The sequence below is a fragment of the Marmota flaviventris genome, chromosome 14 (assembly GCF_047511675.1).
Source record: "Marmota flaviventris isolate mMarFla1 chromosome 14, mMarFla1.hap1, whole genome shotgun sequence".
NCBI lineage: Eukaryota > Metazoa > Chordata > Mammalia > Rodentia > Sciuridae > Marmota > Marmota flaviventris.
In genome coordinates, this window is record NC_092511.1 from 18,651,465 (window position 1) to 18,669,150 (window position 17,686).

A 17,686-nucleotide genomic window follows, 5' to 3' on the forward strand; every position below is an offset into this window, starting at 1 on the left:
GGAGGTTAGGGGCCTTTCCCTGTGTGGTAGGCATTGCAGCTCATGGGTGTGGTCGGCTCTGGAGCACTAACTAATCAGACTTCTGATTGATGGTTGCAGCCCTAGAGCTTTTTCACTTACACTACTGCCAGAATCAATCTCCATGCTGATTTCATTGCTATACTTAAATTGTTAAAATCCGGCAAGTAATATGACAGCATGATACTTGAAGAAAGGACTTTTTAAAAGAGAGTGCATATGGTACTACCACAATCGGAGGAAGCTGCGACAACTGACAAGAGAACATCATGATAGCTCTAAGCATTCAATGCTCAATAAATGCCTGGTGGCTCTAAATCAATAGATCTGAGTTTCCAACTCCTGTCCCTTCTTCCTAGGAAAGCATCTGGCTGCCCGCTCACAGAACCCCCAGCTTCTTTATGAACTGAGGAGAACAGAAGATGTTTTGTCTTCCAGCCATCTGGGCCCTGTAAAGCTACTGTTCCTACTGTCTCACCTTTCTAGGAAGTTCTGGCCATATTCAGAAGGTAAACAGGAGCTCCTTTGGTGACACAGGTTTACCTCCCTGGCCTGGATGGATGGTTAACACTAGCCCACACTGTAAGGAATGTTTCAGATGGACAGAATAACAAGGAGACATGAAGGAAGGAAACTCAGGAGTGGGATTTAAAACTGCTTTAATTCTTGACACTTGACTTCATGTTACTGACTGGCTGTGAAGAAAAGTCGGTGTATCTTTCTGAGCCTTAGTACTTTCATATGAACCTATAGATACTGATGCATTTAGCTCAGAACTAGATTCATGGAACTGGGCTCAGACTCTGAGAAGAAATATCTGCAAGGAAATAAGTCAATCTCAGAGGTTCCTTGAGTGACAGCAGAAGACCCATTCATCTGACTGGAATCATCATTTTAGGAACTTAAATGCCACTTAAATCTATGTCTGCTTGCAAAGGAATGGACCAGCAGACTGCTCATACAGCCAAGAAGCCCTTCTCCAACGGGAACTTGGACAGAGGAGCTTACCATGTCTACGATGTTTGCCATAACCAGAATGAAGATGGCTAACATGGCCCAGGTGTTCCTGGCCCAGCGGGTCCGATCAATCCAAGTGGAGAAGGCCACAAGTTTCTTAGGAAAGGCCTAGAAGGAATAGAATTTCAAGGGTCATGAGCCTTTGATAGCCCTTTGTCCAGTATACATGACTACTGATAACTCTTGTTGCTCCCATACTCTATTCCTAGGAACCTAAAAAGTGCCTTGCCACTGGGTCACCCAAAAACTGATCAAGTGGGACCACACTAAGAAGACAGTGCCAGAGTCCAGGTACTCTTTATCAGTCCTTCAGGTGTGTGTGCATGCAACTCCATGGCCTCCAGTTGCCACTTGGCAAAAATGCTGACCATCCCAGGAGCATGGACAACACTGGCCAGTCACTCTCCATGTCCAAGAGCATAGGACAGGGTAAGGAACAACTTTCAGGACCAGCCTTCTGCCTAACCACCTATCCCACCCTTTCCTAGGTCATTACACCTAAATCCCCCAGGTTACTTTGCAAGCCACCTGTCCGATTTCTCTAAAACACTCCTTTTCTCTTATCCTTCTGATCAAACACTGCCTGGCACCCCCTGTGCCTGCAGGAGAAAGTCTTAATCCCTTTAGTCTGGCTTTTAAGGTCTTTCATAGTCAGAGCCAACCCACCTTCCAGCCAGGCCTGCATTGCCTTTCTACCCAGGTTCCCCTTTATCCAGATTACCTTACTTGTATGCTGTAGTACCATGGCCCATCTGAGTCCAGCCCAGAGGGTTTGCTTAGCTGATAGTGAACAGATGAATGGATGTATGAATGAGGGAGGGAGTGGATAAATGCCTAAATCATCCCAATAAAAGACAAGAGTCAGAATTTGTCAGGAAGAATAGATCCTTTAGTATGCAGTTTTATAGAAGTGCATTCTCTTCCAGAAGCTTCCAAGCCCAACAGACAATGCTTCTTACCCGTGGGAAGATGGCAGCCATTGAACAGATGGTCAGGATCAGGAGTAGAATCTCCCCAACCACAAAGGTCACATAGTTTGTCATCAGCCTATGGCAGAGAAATGATGATTAAAGTACAAGTGAGATTAGGTGAGGAGCTTGGAGAGTATAGAGACAAGCATGGCACAGGCTTATTCCTACAGTTACATGTGACACCAGAGAATTGCTGCTGCACAAAACGAGAGGCCCTAGGCAGTGCGATATCACTGAGTACAGGGCCTGGGAGTGCACCACCTCCCCAGTTGTCCTCTGGGACATTTCCCAGATAAAGGTTAAAGAGCCACAGATATGCCAAATGGCCCAATAAAAACTTGGGGTGGCTGGGGTTGTAACTCAGTGGTAGAGCACTTGCCCAGCGTGAGGCTCTGGATTTGATCCTCAGCACCACAAAAATAAATAAGAGATTGTGTCCATCTACAACTAAATATTTAAAAAAAAAAAAAAAAAATCTTGGGAAGGGATTCTTAGGAATGAGCATCTGCTTTGTAACCATGGTAAACAGTTCAGAACTCCTGCTGAGGGTGGCTATGTCTGACATATCCTTTGACTCCTCAGAGCCTCAGTGGCAAGGTCCTTCCACATCCAGTTCATCCCATTCACTGAGAAATCTGCTCTCACTGAGGTCCTCGTGCCCATTCCCATTTCACCCTTTCACAGAGAGTGAAGAGCTTCAGAAACCTCATGTTGCTAAATCCCCTGTCCAGTTTGAGGTCATCTCTTAATTCCTTGAAACATTCTCACTTGGTTTTCAGGATCTTTTCACTCTCTGCTGGTTCTTTCTGTCTTCCTATCTCTATACACAGTTGTACCACTTAACTTAGGCCTTGACCTACTTCTCTTTGCACCTACAGTCTCCCTTGAGGATTTCATCATGTCTCATGCTCTTAATGTACCCTGTGAGGAGATGACTTCCAAGTTGGCATCTCCACTCCAGTATCTCCCCAGTTCCCAGATTACAACTCAGCTACCTATGGACAGTGTCTGTAGGCATCTCAAATTTAACATAGCCAAAACCAAATTCCTGATCTTTGCCTCTCCAATGTTCCTTTTCCTATATTGTCCATCTTTTGGTTAATGGCAACTCCATTCTGCCAGATACCGGTCAAAAACCTTAGAGGCATCATTCATTTTTCATACCTCAAAACCAATGTCAGCAAATGCTGCCAGCTTTGTGTCAAAAATATATTTAGAAGCCAACTCTCCCACAATAAAAGTCAGAATCCAACCTCGTATCCTCTTCTCTAACTTCAGCCTGGCCTAAAGTGCCATCACATGGTTTGTTTGGGTCAATGCCATCACCCCTTACTGGTCTTACTGTTTGCACTCTTGCTCATTAAACTCTGCTCAACATAGCAGAGGGATCATTCTCAAATATGTGCCCCAACAGGTGACTACTCTGCTTATATTCATTGCCCTCCCATTTGAAGAGAGCCAGCACCCTGCTATGGCCTCTAAGGCCCGAACTCTCTACCTTGATTCATTCCTACCACTGTCCCTGCAGCTCCCCCCATTCCAGCAGCATTAAGCCCTTGCTGTGCCTCCAGAGAGGCTAGACCCGCTGTGCCTCAACATTGACTGAGACAGTCACCCCCAGATAGCAGAAAGCCTGTTCCTCGCCCCCTTCAGTGCTTTACTGAATTACCACCTCATCAGTGAGCTCTGCTCTGAGTGACCTATAAAAAATATGTAAACTTCTATCCTTGCTTTAATTTTTATCTGAAATACTTACCACTGTCTGGGTATATACTTTAAATTATTTAAATATCCATGTGTGACTTTCCCTATGAGATTCTAAGTTTGATGGAAGCAGGGATTTCTTTATGCTTTGTTCACTGCTGTATCTTTAGACCTTAATTCTCAAGCACAAAGTATATATAAATATTTGCAAACTGAATGACTTTGATCTCAAAACAATCTTGAGAGTTCGCCAGGATGGGATCATCACCCTTAATTTACAGATGAGTGCACTGGGTTCCAAGAGCACCTGCCACAGTGCTCCATCTGGAACTTGAGATGGTGTGGCTGAGGCCAAGGCTTTTTACAGCTACTAAAACAGATCCACACAGGCTCCACACACCTGCTCTCTAATGGGAATGCCTGGGCAGGAGGGAGTTGCTAATCAGCCACCAGAGACTGGCCAAGTCATGTTTATCTTTCAGGTGGGGCTTAAGAGTTGTGCAAGAACTCTGGAACACCCTACTTGCACCAAAGGACCTACTGCTGAGGACATCTGTGCTCACCCTAGAATCTGGCTTTACTAAGATAAGCCAAGAAAGGGAAGCCAGGTTGGCCTTGGTGACAGGTTAAGGCAGCATCCCCATTCTTTTCCCCCAAACCCCTGGGGCCTATCCAGCCAAGTTTTCTAATCCTCTTGAATACCTCTGTCCCCTAGCTTTCTTGTCCTGCTTAGAACCCCATTCTGGTGCAGAGACAGAGAAGGAAGGTGCGTGGAGCAGAGATGGGGCCTATGCCCTGACACTGGGCTCCAGCTGAGGTGCCTGCCTCTCACACCTCTGTGCCCTAGGAGGTCCCTCACCTTTCTCCCTCTCCTGGCCTATTGGTCCCCTCCACTGCCCCTCCCTTACCAGGGGTCAATGAGTATCTCAACCAGGGCTGTGCAGAGCAGGACCACACAGGAGCAGCTGAAGGCAGCCCCGCTCTGCTTTTCCTTCTCCACTGAGTAGCGGATTTCCATCTCTGGGTCCATGAACCGCATGGATAGGAGAAAGGTGTTTCTCTTCTTTACCCTGCAGTAGAAACAAGCCCCGTGAACCACAAATGCCACATCTGCTACATCCTATGAGTGGGACCATATTTCATATGACTGGTTTCCTGTACCCCACATAAGGGCCTGTGAGAAGCAGTATTCCAGGACCTCTGCAGTGGCCACTTACACCTGGGCAGACTCTCGCTCCAGCAGGGCCTCATTGAGTAGCTGGTTGAGCTCATGCTCATCCTCAGAAGCATCCACCACACGGTCAGCCAGGTCTTGGAGGCGCAGCCTCCGGCGGGGGTTGGGAAACGAGGGGTTGTCTGCCTGCAAGCCAGAGAGGCAGAGTCAGTAGGGCTGATGGGGTAATACAATGAGAAGATTTGGGAAGGATGAAGGTAGAGGGGGAAGGGAACAAAAGAGTCATGCTCCTGAGGACTAGGCCCATTATCTCTAAAAAACATTTTCACAGGAAGTCTTCCTGATGCTCCCATGTTGCTTCATCCTGCTTGGACCCAAAGCTGAACCAATCCTGTCTGGTCTTTCTAGACCCCTAGTCTGCTGATGACAGTGTTTTGGGAAGCAGCCCCTTGACACCTGATTAGGAGGTTAGAATTCAAGGCAGTACTGAAGAGTGCAGTTCTGTCACATCCTCCTGCTGGAAGAGGGGTCACATGAAGCCCTACATGTTGACATCTTTGAGGGCACAAGTGACCTCCAACCCTACGGCTTAAGGGAATGGCAAAAGCTCACATCTGGCCCATTTTGCAAAGGAGTATGAATAGGGTATGATGGGAGGGTAGAGAATGTCTTTGTTGCTAGTGGGCTGAAAAGGGGAAGGTGGGCAGTGCTGGGGCTTCTGCCACCTTAGTCCTAGTCACAAAGGAAAGGTATCAACTCTAAAAATACAACTCCAGTTATGACTACATAGCTGTCAGTCCAAATAACAAGAGTGTTGGAGCTGTCACAGCAGGTCCAGGAGTGCACCAGGGAGCCAGAGCCAGGACTCCCTAGTCTTCAACTCAACTGTGCCGAGTTTGACCCTACCCCAGATAATCCCTGCTTCCCCAGTTCCTTTTTTTTTTCCCCCCCTCTGGCTGGGCTCTTTAGGCACCAAGAGCCTACGTTCAGGAAGCATACCCTGGAGCATAGTGACAAAAGCTAATGATTAGGACATGAAGAGTCACAGGCTGCTAAAGCCACCACTATGTACATGTTATTGAGTTATATCAAATCTGTAAGTCCACTTTTCATCAAGAAAATCACTAATCAGGAAAAGCTGTGGAATACTGATTGCTCAAGGAAAAGCCAGTTACGTTAAGCTTTGTCTACCACCTTCTCTGATGTCAGACACAAAGGCCTTGGGAACAACTCTCTTCGTTGCACAGAGAGACCAGCCAAGCAAGGCAGAGAGCCCCATCTCCAGTTCACCTTTGTCAGTGTATCCACTCAGCTGGCTCCTTAGTGCTAAGGATGTTCTTTGGTTTTCTGCAGTGCTGGAGATGGAAACCAGGACCTCAAGTGTGCTCAGCAGGTACTGTACCGCGGAGCCACATCTCCAGCCCCTAAGAGCTCCTTGGCAGTGGGGGCGGTTCTGGATCATCTCCCAAGACATGCCCATTCTCTGGGTCAGCATACTAGTCGTTACTAGTGTGGGCTTTGGAAATGTCCATCTGTGCATGGAACTTGTGGGTTTGACCTAGCCAGAGGGGTAAGTCTAGCATAGAAGTCTCACTCTCAATAAAACAGTCTCGGATCCTATAGAATTTTCCATGGATGTCCTCACTGATCTCAAACCTGTAGGATTCTGGGCCATGTGACTACAGGAGGCCTCACAGGCACATGCCTCTTGGAACTTACCCACTTGACTTCATGTAACTGATGAAGAGACAGTTATACTGTCTAAATGTGGTCACTGCTAAAAAGGAGCAGCATCCAGGCTAGTGACAAAGCCTCCCACTTCCAGTATGTGCCTCCATCCTACTGCAGCAAACCTACCTCTTCCCAGTTCCTACCCACAAGTTGGCCCTTGGTGAGTCCTCCTTGCTCTGGGCCTACCTGGGCCTCCTGCTCCTCAGCCTCCTCCGATGTGGAGCCACTGGCCTGGGCACTCCCATTGGGTTCCTTTGTCTCAATAAGGGCAGGGGAGCTGGGCTTTGAGGTTGGAGCTCCATTTGGTAGGGCCTGCAGTAGAAAGAAGCATCCATCAAGGTCTCCAGATACTGTCTGCTGCACATTCCAGTCTGTAGGTGGTCTACTATTATTCTAGAATCTTCCCACTAGAGTTGTTGAAGCCTCACTGACCTAGAAATTCCACTATTCAGTTTCTCCTCTAGAACATTAATTTTAAAATGCTGTCATTTTCTAATATCAATTTTTATCAAAAGTTTTCTAAACAGAAGACCCAATTGGTCTAATTCCTTCTTCAAAACAGTAACTCAGTGACAGTGACTGGGATCTGTTTTCGTGGAGGGCCCTGCAACTGCTTCTTGGTCTGAAAAACCTCCAGAAACCAGTGAATTTTTCCTTGACAGAGTGAGTGAAACACTGTACTGCAGGGGAAACGGGAAATGCAGTCTTGTGGCTAACTAGTTCATTCATTCAACCAGTAAGTATTTGTGGAGTACAGACAAAATGGTCTAAACTGGTGGACCAGATATTCTCATGAAGAAGGGCAGACATTGGCAAAATAGATAAGGAAAAGATGCAGTTCATAGAAAGATGGATGGGTGAGTAGGACGGTGGGCGTAGAGGTAGTTGGGAGTCCTTTAGTAAAGAGGTAGTGTCACTGTGAAGATGACATTTCAGTAATAAATGAAGGAGTAAGTCAAAAGGGAATTCCCAGTGCAAAGGCTCCAGAGTAGCCTTGGGCTACTCTGAGGATGAGTGGCAGCCAGGGGGCCAGGGCTGTTGGAGCAGGTGAGCAGAAAGGGACCATGGGAGCCACTGTGGAGAGAACAGACAGAGGGCAGGACCACAGATGGCTCTGTTGTTTCTGTACCTTTCCTCTCCCCACCCTTCTTTGTACTGAGGTTTGAGCCCAGGAGCAATTTACCACTGAGCTACATTCCCAGGCCTTTTTATTTTTTGAGATGGGATCTAAGATGCAGAAGCTGGTCTCAAACTTTTGATCCTCCTGCCTTAACCTTCCATGTCACTGGGTTTTAAGATGTGTGCCACTTCAGGGCCTGTTTCTTCTTCATTTCCCACTCAGGAAACCTGCCCTGGCTTTAGTTTCCTCCTCCTCGATGGCTGCCCCACCTCATTCTGCATATTCTCCCTGGCATTCAAGCCACTCGTGGCTTCAGCTACTTACACAACTACAGAAGCCTCCCTTCTGGATTTGTCTCGGGATATACTGCAATCATCTTAATTCCAACTTACCATGAAAGACACTGTCTCCCCTACAATCACCTTGCCTCTGAAAGACACTACCACTGGACTCCTGCACCACAGGATGCAGAGTAATTCTTTACATCAGCCTGCCTCTTGCCTCTCATAGTCAGCCATCTTCAAGTCCCACCAACCTCTCTTTTATAACTGTTCTTTAAAAAAAATAAGATTGTTTTAATTCCTTCCTTTCCAAATCTCTGCTCCAGAGGTGTGGTAGGGAACTTACCGAGCCGTTGAGGCCATTTTGGGTGGCTGTTTTCTTCACCTCTGGCCTGGAGGCAATGATGAGGTAGGTTTCGATGCCCTTCTCATCTAGGTAATCACAACGGCTGCCCCCATCACCTGGCTCCACATCGAACTCTCCTTTCAGGCAGTCCATGGTGCTTTGGGAGATGTGCACACGCCTGGATTGCAGAGGGGGGCCTTGAGCATATGTCAGAGACAGCCTTTGCCTGTACTAGGGATGGTCAGTGCATCACAGGCACTGGCTGCTGCTCTGGCCTGTATCCCCGGGTATGTAGGGCAGAGGCCAAGTGGGGACAGTCCTGTGGCTAACTAGCTGTGTAGACAGTGTGGCATCCACTTCCCTGAGCCCCAGCATTGGGTCTTTAAAACAAAGACCACAGTTTTTCCTCGTGGACTATTGAGAGCATCAAATGAGATAAGGAATGTAATAAGCTCTGAACTCGAATAACGTCATAAGCTGATTATTCCCTATCTTGCATGATTCTCAGTTGCAAGCCTGATGCCAACGGGTGGTAAAACCCACTCTGAGTCACCAGAGGACAGAAATGGAACTGTCTCTGAGGAAGCTCCCTGCCCTGGTGGGAAGGCTGAGCTTGGCCTGTCCACCCTAAGGGCAGGGCCTGCCAGGATATTTGGTTCTGGTTCTGTAGAAGAGCTCAAGAGAGCCGTGCGAGAGGCTGTAAGCCATAAAGTATGGCCTCCAGGCCTGCTGCCTGATTATTACTAGTCATGACACCTTTCAGGAGTCCTGAACTATAACATCAGTAAGTACAGGACAGACTGCTGCAGAGGCAGGCTCCCAGAGGAAGGTCTCAGAGTGGCCTTAGCCAGGCATAAGTAGGAGGGAAGGAACACTGCTACTGGGTGGAAAGGGGGCCCTCAAGGCCTTTTGTCCCTCATTAGGGCCACTGCCTTGAGGGTGGATGAGATGTTCCCTTCATAGATCCTTACACCTGCCTACACTGAAGGCATACTCACCCAGGAATGCCACCAGCCTCCATCTTGTTGGCCACAGTGACATCGGTGGACCACACATCGTACTGCCAGCGCTTCTGGCCCAGGACACCACCCAGCACAGTGCCTGTGTGCACCCCCACACGCATGTCCACCCCAGTCTTGGTCTTCTCCCGCACATACCTGCCAGGCACACAGAGGTGTTAGGGTTCAGCTCTGTGTGAGGCAGCCTCGCTCTCCCTGCAAGAGAATTCTGCATGAGCTGCCCTCCCCTCCAGGCTGAGGGGCCTAGCACATGCCCTGAGGCTTCCTGCTTCCGCTGAGCAGCTGCAACTGGGGACAAGACAGGGCAGGACCTAGCAGTAGATCCAACAATCACAGGTCAGTGAGACTTGGGGCAAGGTGTCTGGGGACATAGTACTCTCTTCCCCTGAGGGACCTCTAATTTCTCTCTTCAAGTTGTTCACTTATTCATTCATAAAGTTGCTGTTCCATCGAGAATCTAGAATGTGCCCAGCATCCTGTACGCTGCAGACACAGAGGTAAACAACCTCTGAGAAGAGTAACTTGCTTAACAACTCCAGAAAAAGACTAATACAAATTTCAAAAATCGGCCTGCTGGGGGAGTAGAGATTAAAGTTTCTAATCCTGAACTACTGTCACCCCAGGGGGGGACTGCCTTTGTGTCTTTCCAAGCTAAAGGAAGAGGGGCTTAACCTGAGAGACTAAGAATGCAGAGCTGCTCCTAGAGGCCAAAGGGAAGAGCAAATGACATCTGGGCTCCATTAGAGGGGAGAAGCCTCCTAAGAGCTTCTTTTCCCACCCTCTCCTGGGCCACCAGAGAAACCAGTTTCATGTGGAGCAGCACAAGGGGAAGCCTGCTCCCCAGCTCTTGTGGGGCGCTGGAGCAAAGGGCAGGTTCCAATGCCACCCTACCACCGTCTATGGCATGCGACCCAGCATTCACTTCATGTTGACATGGGAAGGGCTGTCCCTGAACTGCATCTGTCTTAGAGGGTCATGGTGAGAAAACAGAAAAAGGGGAGAACTCTTGGGGAGGCGGGTCCTCAGGAAAACATGGAGCAGTGTGATGGTTTTCACAAAGCAACTTTTGATAGAGAGAATGAGGTCACCAAAGGCTGAGGCATGGCCAGAGGCTGTGGAGAAGCCATGTCCTGACTTGCCAAGGTTGAGGATTCAACCTTATCCCACACCTCAGGCAGATTCCTGGCATCTGGTTAGACCAGTGAAAGGCCTACTTCTCCCCAGCCAGGGCCAAGAAGCCTGCCCTGGGAGCCCCTCGCTGCCAAAGGCACCCACTCACGAGATGGCCTCCACCATGGCAAGCCCCATGAGGATGGAGCAGACAGCATGGTCCTCCCGGTAGTCAGGCAGTCCACAGATGCAGTAGTAACAGTCACCCAGGATCTTGATTCGCAGCTGGTGGTATTTCTGAAAGGGAAGGGCATGTGTGTGCTCCCAGTCCCTTCTGGACATGGAGCAGCGGCAAAGCAAGCAAAAGGAAGGACCAGTGGGGGAATTACTGAGCCAGGGAACGACCAAGGACAGCTGATGCAGTGGGTACTTACAGCTGCCAGCTTGTCAAAGCGGGCAAAGAGCTCATTGAGCAGCTTCACAAGCTCCTGGGCACTGCAGGCAGACGACAGCTGGGTGAAGCCCACGATGTCTGCAAAGAGGATGCTGCAGGAGAGGGGACGGCAGGCAATGAGGCTCCAGACCCCCACCTGACTCTACTGCCAGCTCCTGCCAACTCACAGGACAGCCAGGCTAACAGTGGAAGAAGGTCTTGCTCATCCCCCCAGCACAGTGAGACTTTGGTGTTTCCAGGCAAATTCTGGGCTCCGACATTACAACTTATCCTTGCTGAAGTCCCCTCTGCATGCTTCCCTCTCCAGTTGTACCTGGGGACCACCCTCCAACTGGTCAAACCCTACCCCTGGCTGAACGCATCCTTTTTTTTAGAGCTGCCCCTGAATGACAGACAACCTTTTAGGAACCCTTTCCTTCTCCTGAGTGACATTCATACAATGACAGAATAGAACAGGCTGCATAAAGCACATTTTAACTGATATCTGCCAGTACATTTCCTCCACAGGACTGTGGAGTTCAGTGGAGCTGAGGTGCACACAATGGGATGGCCCTGCCTCTAGTCCCCAGGAAAACCAAACCCACGGTGCTCAGCAAATCCCAGGAGCCACGTTCCTTTGGCCCTTCTGCTGGGGATGGGTCTCAGCCATCGCACCTGACGTTCTCATGCCGGTACATGTACATGGTGTTAAACTGCTGCTGGTCCTTCTGGCTCTCATCTTTCTTCATGTCCTTCAACATCTCATCAGCTACGTGCTTGGGCAGGATGGAGAGCATAAGGTTTTCCTGGGAGGAGGACGGGGTTGGAGGGGAAGTTCAGACTCTTCTGGAAAGAAACCCCCAATCCTGGTGAGAGATGTTAGCCAGGAACAAAGACCTCTAACAGAGGCCCCACAGACCCACACTGGGAAGCTGGGGAGAACAGGCAGCTTGCCCAGGAAGGCCCACCATCACAACAGCCCCTTCCCAGCACTGACACAGGTTAGAAATGCCCCAATAAACCCCAGCTCAGCATCATCCTCTTTCTACAAGTGCAGTCATTCCTGTGTCAGCCACTACACTGAGTCCTAAGTCTCCTTCCTGTCATTCACCATGTTTCGCAGAGCAATCACGAAATTCAGATTCAACTTGATCTAAGATTGACAATATACCTGGTGCCAGCGATACAACAGGCAGCAAGAGTTCTACCTCAGAGAGCTTAGGGTCTCACAGGGACGCAGATCAGGACATCAGTGCAGTGCGGTATGATACTGTCATGACCAGAGGAGAGCTATGTGACAGAGGAAGACATCAGGGCACCATAGAGGCCTTCTGAGAAGTGAGCATGGCCAAGTCTTGAGGATAAAGTGCTAAGGGCATTCCTGTGAGAGGAAGCTACGTACTCAAAGGTATAAACGCGTGACGCCAGGTTCAGGCAACTGCAAGCATTTCAGTAAACAGAAACACCTCAAGAGCTAGATGTAGACCAAGGGTCAGCAAACTGAGGTCTGTGGGCCAAATATGGCTACTGCCTATTTTCATAAAGTTTTATTGGCATCCAGCCACACTCATTTATTTACATATTGTCTCTTGGCTGTTTTCACGCTCCAACAACAGAGCTGGGTAGTTGTGATGAAGACCATATGGCCCACAAAGCCAAAATATTTACTATCTTGCTCTTTCCAGAACTCCGTGGCTTGGGCATCTGGGTAGATGGTGCCAGTCTCTGTGATACAGAACTAAGAAGGAGAAACAGATGTGAGGGATAAGTGAGGAGTGTGGCTGAGGATGTGCTATCTGAGAAGCCACTAGGTCTCAGGAGCATGGGCCGAGCCATCAATCCTGGAAGCTATGACTGGGTGTGTGGTGAGGGAGCCATGGGTTAGACTGAGAAGGGAAAGTGGACACTGTTGTCAGGAGTCAGAAGTGGGAAATCAGAGGAGTAAGAACAGCTACCCCTGCACCCTAGGGAGGACAGTGATGATGGCGTCTGGAAGCTGAAGTTTTGCAGGATGAAGACTGTAGGTGGTCAAAGAGCAAGAGAACTGTGGCTAATGTCAAGGAAGTAACTATACCGAGGTGTGTGGGCCAGGCAGCAAAGAAAGGGAGGACAGCCTGGGAGAAGCTGAGGCTGCCATCAAGGGTCAGAGACCATGAAGTAGAGGGCAGGGAGGCGGTGCCCCTGTAGTGAATCAGCTCCTGGGGACAGATCAGAGTGCAGTCATGTGCTCAGCTGCTTGAAGGTGAGAAGTGAGGCGGGCCGGGCTCAGGGACGGTTATGGGCTCTGTGTCCACAGTGTAGTTCCCTGGGTCCAGGCTAGTCAGAAAAACAAGAACTGAAGTGCTTAGTTTTACTCTTCTTCCATCCCCATTGCACCTTGACTGGCACCCCCTGAGCCTGGGAAGCAGCAGCAGCGCCTCCCAGGACTACACTGCCCAAGCAGTGCAAGCGTGTAAATCTCAGGATCCTGGCCCTTGGCACCCCAATCCTCTGCCAGTGAGGTCAGGGCAGAGGAGATCTGATACACAGGGATGGTTGGGACCCTCTTGGGAGACCTGAGATCCTCTCCTGGGACCTAACAAAGCAGGCACCAGGGAGAAGGCTCTTGGCATGAGAAAAGGATGAACCTCTGGGAAAAAAAGAAAAGCCAGTGCCCGGGCCCTGCCAGCTTGTGAGGGCAGCCAGGGATGAGAGTTCAGCAGCAAGTGCTGGGGCTGGGTTTCTGGGCTCAGTTGTCTGGGGTTCCCAGCTCACAGGAAGCATGCTGCCTGGCACACATGAGGCTCACAAGGGCAGGAACAGGTGGGGTTAGGAGAACATTCCCTGGGTGTCGCGGCCAGCCCAGGCCCCAGCCTGCCAACACTCCCTCCGTGACACCGGGCAAGTCACCATACTCTCCTGTGCCTTGTTCCTCAGTGGTAAAACAGGACTAGGTAACTGATTACTATAAAGTGTGACTCTCAGGAAGTGCTCAGGGTACCTCAGCCTTTCTTATATCACTTTGATAAAAGTGTGAATGAGGATGTCAAGATGGCAGATGTCTCACAAAAGAGGAGGTATGGTCTTCCTCTGGGCATCCAGGTGGGCCACAGGTGTTCTAGTCCCAGTGGGGTATCCCAGGGTCAGCAGAAACCCCTGGTCACTCAGCCAGGCCTCATGAGCTGTCTAGTGCAGAAGGGATGGTTAAGGGGACACAAAAGAAAGATCCTGTCTTCCATTTAAGTCTTCAGCCCCCCACTTTTTCCTCCTCCACCCCAAACCCCCACATGCTCACACAGGGAGACTGCTAAAGTATGAAAGGCATAGAGGCATGAGGAGTGGGAGGCCCACCCAGGTTCACCAGGGAGGGGTGTGGAACACAGGTCTGGGAAGGCTCTCCTGTCCTTCCAGCCACCTGTACACACCCCAGAAGCCAGGGCTCACACGGTCAGGCCTTTCTGCCTTCTATTTCAGAGCCCTGTCCCTCCAGTAAAGCCCCTTTAGACTCCCTATAGAACCTTAGGGATACCAGAGTCCAATCCGGTCCTGTGAGGAGCTACATGTCCCTGACCACAGTCCTGATTTGCCTCTAAACACTGCCAGTCCTCCTCAGGGATAGCCCACACATGCCGCCTCCTGCTTGGGGCTGGACTCCAGGACTGTCAATGAATCGAGAGTAAAGGCAGGAACACAAATCAGGGCAGCCCTAGAGCCCCAAACATAAGTGCCTCGGAAAGTTCACACAAGTGACAGGCTGTGAGCTTCTCTCTGGGGTGGGATGGTGGGAACTTTTAACTTTTTGCATGATATATTTCCATAACAATTTTCAAGAGCAAATATGAGCTCTGAAGATTAAGAGGTTATATCAACTTTAAAGGCATAAGAAAGAAGCTGAGGTTGTAACTTAAGGCCACCAATTTACCTCTGTGGTTTATGGAAACCTCACAGTCAGCCTCACAAGGTTAAGTACAAACAGTCCACCTTAAGTCATTCTGATAACAAGATGGGTTTTAATAAAAAGTAGGTATACTCAGGGGACAGGGCACATGGAAATAGACGAAAAAATGGATGAAGCAGGTGGCTGTGGGTGTAGGGGCAGGAAATGACATCAGGTAGGTAGAGATGAGAGGGAGGGAAGAGGCCAAGTGGGCAGCAAGGAGCTGGGACTCTTCTTTTCTGAGGTGCTAGGGATAGAACCCAGGGCCTATGCATCCTGGGCAAGCACTCTACCACTGAGCCACACCCCATCCCCAGCCTCTAATCAGGCCTCCCTGGCACCAGGCCTATTGGTCCTCCCCTTCAATCCACCTTCTACCTGGCATCTGAACTTCCTCAACGCCCCTGTACACAGCTCCCTCCCTGGCTCCCCCTGCTGTTGCTCCATGCACCCTCAGCCTGGCCACCTGCCTCCACCACCCACTGCTTTCCCCAGGGCCCTCAGTGTAGACAAGGGGGAATGCTCGCTTTTCTCTGCACCCCTCCCTGTCCAGCTCTGCTTCTGACATCACTTTGTTTGTTTTGTTTTTTGGTGCTGGGGATTGAACCCACGGCTACTTTACCACTGAGCTACATCCCTAGCTCTTTTTATTCTGAGACAGGGTCTCGCTAAGTTGCCTGGGCTGGCCTCAAACTTGTGATCTTCCTGCCTCAGCCTCACTGGGGGATTACAGGTGTGTGCCACCACACCTCACTCTGACATTACTCTCTCTGGAACACCCCTCCCTACCCACACCTTTCAACACCCCATCATGTGCCACCTCTCCAGAAAGCCCCTGGCCCCTACCCTGTTCCTTCCTTCTCATTTAAACCCATTTTGTTGGTGTCTTTCTACTGGCACTAGACCTTGCTGGCCCTTATATTTCAGAGCATCTAAACCCTTTCTTAGTCTTAGCCCTTCTGAAGGGTGTGTGATATTAACTGTGGATCTTCTAGAAAAACAGTCTTACACAGGTAAAGGATCCCTGATAACCATTCTTGGGGCCTATGTTAAAAACTCCAACACCCTATCACCTGTGTTCCTGGGGAAGGAAGGAGGCAGGGATCTAAGTATACTTGCTGGTGGGTCCCACAGAGGGGTGCAGTGGGAAGGGAAGAGGGTCACCCAGAGTGGCTAGGATTGCTCTGGGGCCTACAGCTGATGAATGTGACTTGGTCTCCCCAGAACCCAGGCAGAGCCTGCTTTCCCCAAAATAGTAGTTAAATGCTATATGTTTCAGGAATCACAAGAATGTTCTAAGCCTTTGACCCCATTAATGGCTCTTCTGGGAATTTATCCAGAGGAAATAACCAAAAAGAAGTAAAACTATATATGTGCAAGAAGGTCTGCACCGCAGCATGACAACACTCATGGGAAAAACTAAGTAGCCCAAGTGTTCAGTAAATGGCTAATCAAATGGTGACATGCCCTCTGGACGGAAGATTTACAGCATTAAAAATGATCATCATGGTGGAGCTGGGGTTGTGGCTCAGTGGTAGAGCACTTGCTTTGCATGCATGGGGCACTGGGTTCAATCATTAGCACCACATAAATTAACAAAGTAAAGATGTTGTGTCCATCTATAACTAAAAAATTTAAAAAATAAAATAAAAATGATCATCATGGTCCTTTTCACCAAGATGGTACCAAAAGCAAAGAAGGAATCTCCTGCCCTTCCCAAAGCTGAAGCCAAGGCAAAGGCTTTGAAAGCCAAGAAGGCAATGCTGAAAGGCAATCATGGCCACAAGATGGCCTGCCTGGACCTATCCTCCAGTGCCAAGACTCCATGGCTCCAGAAGCAACCTGAACACCCTCAGAAGAGCACCCCCAGGAGAAGCTTGAGCACTATGCTATCATCAAGTGCCCCCTGACCACTGAGTCTGCCATTAACAAGACAGAAGAAAAAACACTCGTGTTTATTGTGATGGTCAAGGTCAAGAAGCACCAAATCAAACAGGCTGTGAAGAAGCTCTGTGACGTGGATGTGGCCAAGGTCTGATGGAGAGAGGAAGGTTTGTTCAACTGGCTCCTGATTATGATGTTTTGGGTGTTGCCAACAAAATTGGTATAATCTAAACTGAACCCAGCTGGCTAATTCTAAATATAAAAAAAATCACAATGAAAACCATTGTAATAAGAAAATGATAAGAGAGAAGGGCAAGACACAAGATTGTATTCTGTGAAGATAAAGCTAGGCTATATGTATGCATATAAAGGCAGAAAGATACAAAAGGGAAAAGAATAATTTAACTTGGGGGTAGAATTACGAAGAAACTTTTCAGCACTGCTGTATGGTGGTGGTGGTTGTTCTTTTTAAAATAATTTTTTAAGTGGAAATAAACACAAGACTTCCTGTTGCCTCTAGCTGTGATCCTAACGCTGACCTCAGTTTCTCTGTAACTGCCAGTTTTCCTAGTGAGATCTTCAGGGTCCTTGTGTTAGCTCCAGTCTTCCAAGAGAAAGGAGACCTATGGCCAGTCCGGAAGCAAGGGCGCCCACAGCCCACAGCCACAGGGGAAGGGGAAACAACAGCCTCTTAAGGAGCCAAATGACAGAACAATCACCCTGGGCTGGCTTCTTTCTGTAGTTCTCATGAAATAGCAACTCCAGGCAAATGGACACGACTAACCAGTAAACAAAACTGTCCCCTTTCTTTGCTAAAACCTTTGCATCTGCCTTATACTTTCTTTTTTTTTTTTTTAAAGAGAGAGAGAGAGAGAATTTTAATATTTATTTATTTATTTTTTTTTTTTTGGCGGACACAACATCTTTGTTTGTATGTGGTGCTGAGGATCGAACCCGGGCCG

General features: G+C 49.0%; 2 protein-coding genes and 1 pseudogene across 5 annotated transcripts in view; 2 read left to right on the plus strand and 1 right to left on the minus strand.

The window, feature by feature from the left end:
* Cenpo (centromere protein O) overlaps window positions 1-3,922 on the plus strand; it is a 29,571-nt gene extending 25,649 nt beyond the window's left edge. The window contains exon 7 of the mRNA XM_027933338.3: window positions 378-3,922. Coding sequence (XP_027789139.1) covers window positions 378-550 — 173 coding nt within the window. The 3' untranslated portion in view covers window positions 551-3,922. The remainder of the gene's footprint in view (window positions 1-377) is intronic.
* Adcy3 (adenylate cyclase 3) overlaps window positions 1-17,686 on the minus strand; it is an 84,924-nt gene that overhangs the window by 8,124 nt on the left and 59,114 nt on the right. For all 4 annotated transcript variants that reach the window (XM_071601394.1, XM_071601393.1, XM_027933337.2 and 1 more), the window contains 10 exons: window positions 11,600-11,730; window positions 10,926-11,037; window positions 10,661-10,788; window positions 9,361-9,519; window positions 8,363-8,540; window positions 6,802-6,927; window positions 4,928-5,070; window positions 4,619-4,780; window positions 1,995-2,082; window positions 1,027-1,143 (listed from right to left, as the gene is read on the minus strand). In XM_071601394.1, coding sequence (XP_071457495.1) covers window positions 1,027-1,143; window positions 1,995-2,082; window positions 4,619-4,780; window positions 4,928-5,070; window positions 6,802-6,927; window positions 8,363-8,540; window positions 9,361-9,519; window positions 10,661-10,788; window positions 10,926-11,037; window positions 11,600-11,730 — 1,344 coding nt within the window. The remainder of the gene's footprint in view (window positions 1-1,026; window positions 1,144-1,994; window positions 2,083-4,618; window positions 4,781-4,927; window positions 5,071-6,801; window positions 6,928-8,362; window positions 8,541-9,360; window positions 9,520-10,660; window positions 10,789-10,925; window positions 11,038-11,599; window positions 11,731-17,686) is intronic.
* Window positions 15,427-17,210, plus strand: LOC114091007 (large ribosomal subunit protein uL23 pseudogene; annotated as a pseudogene).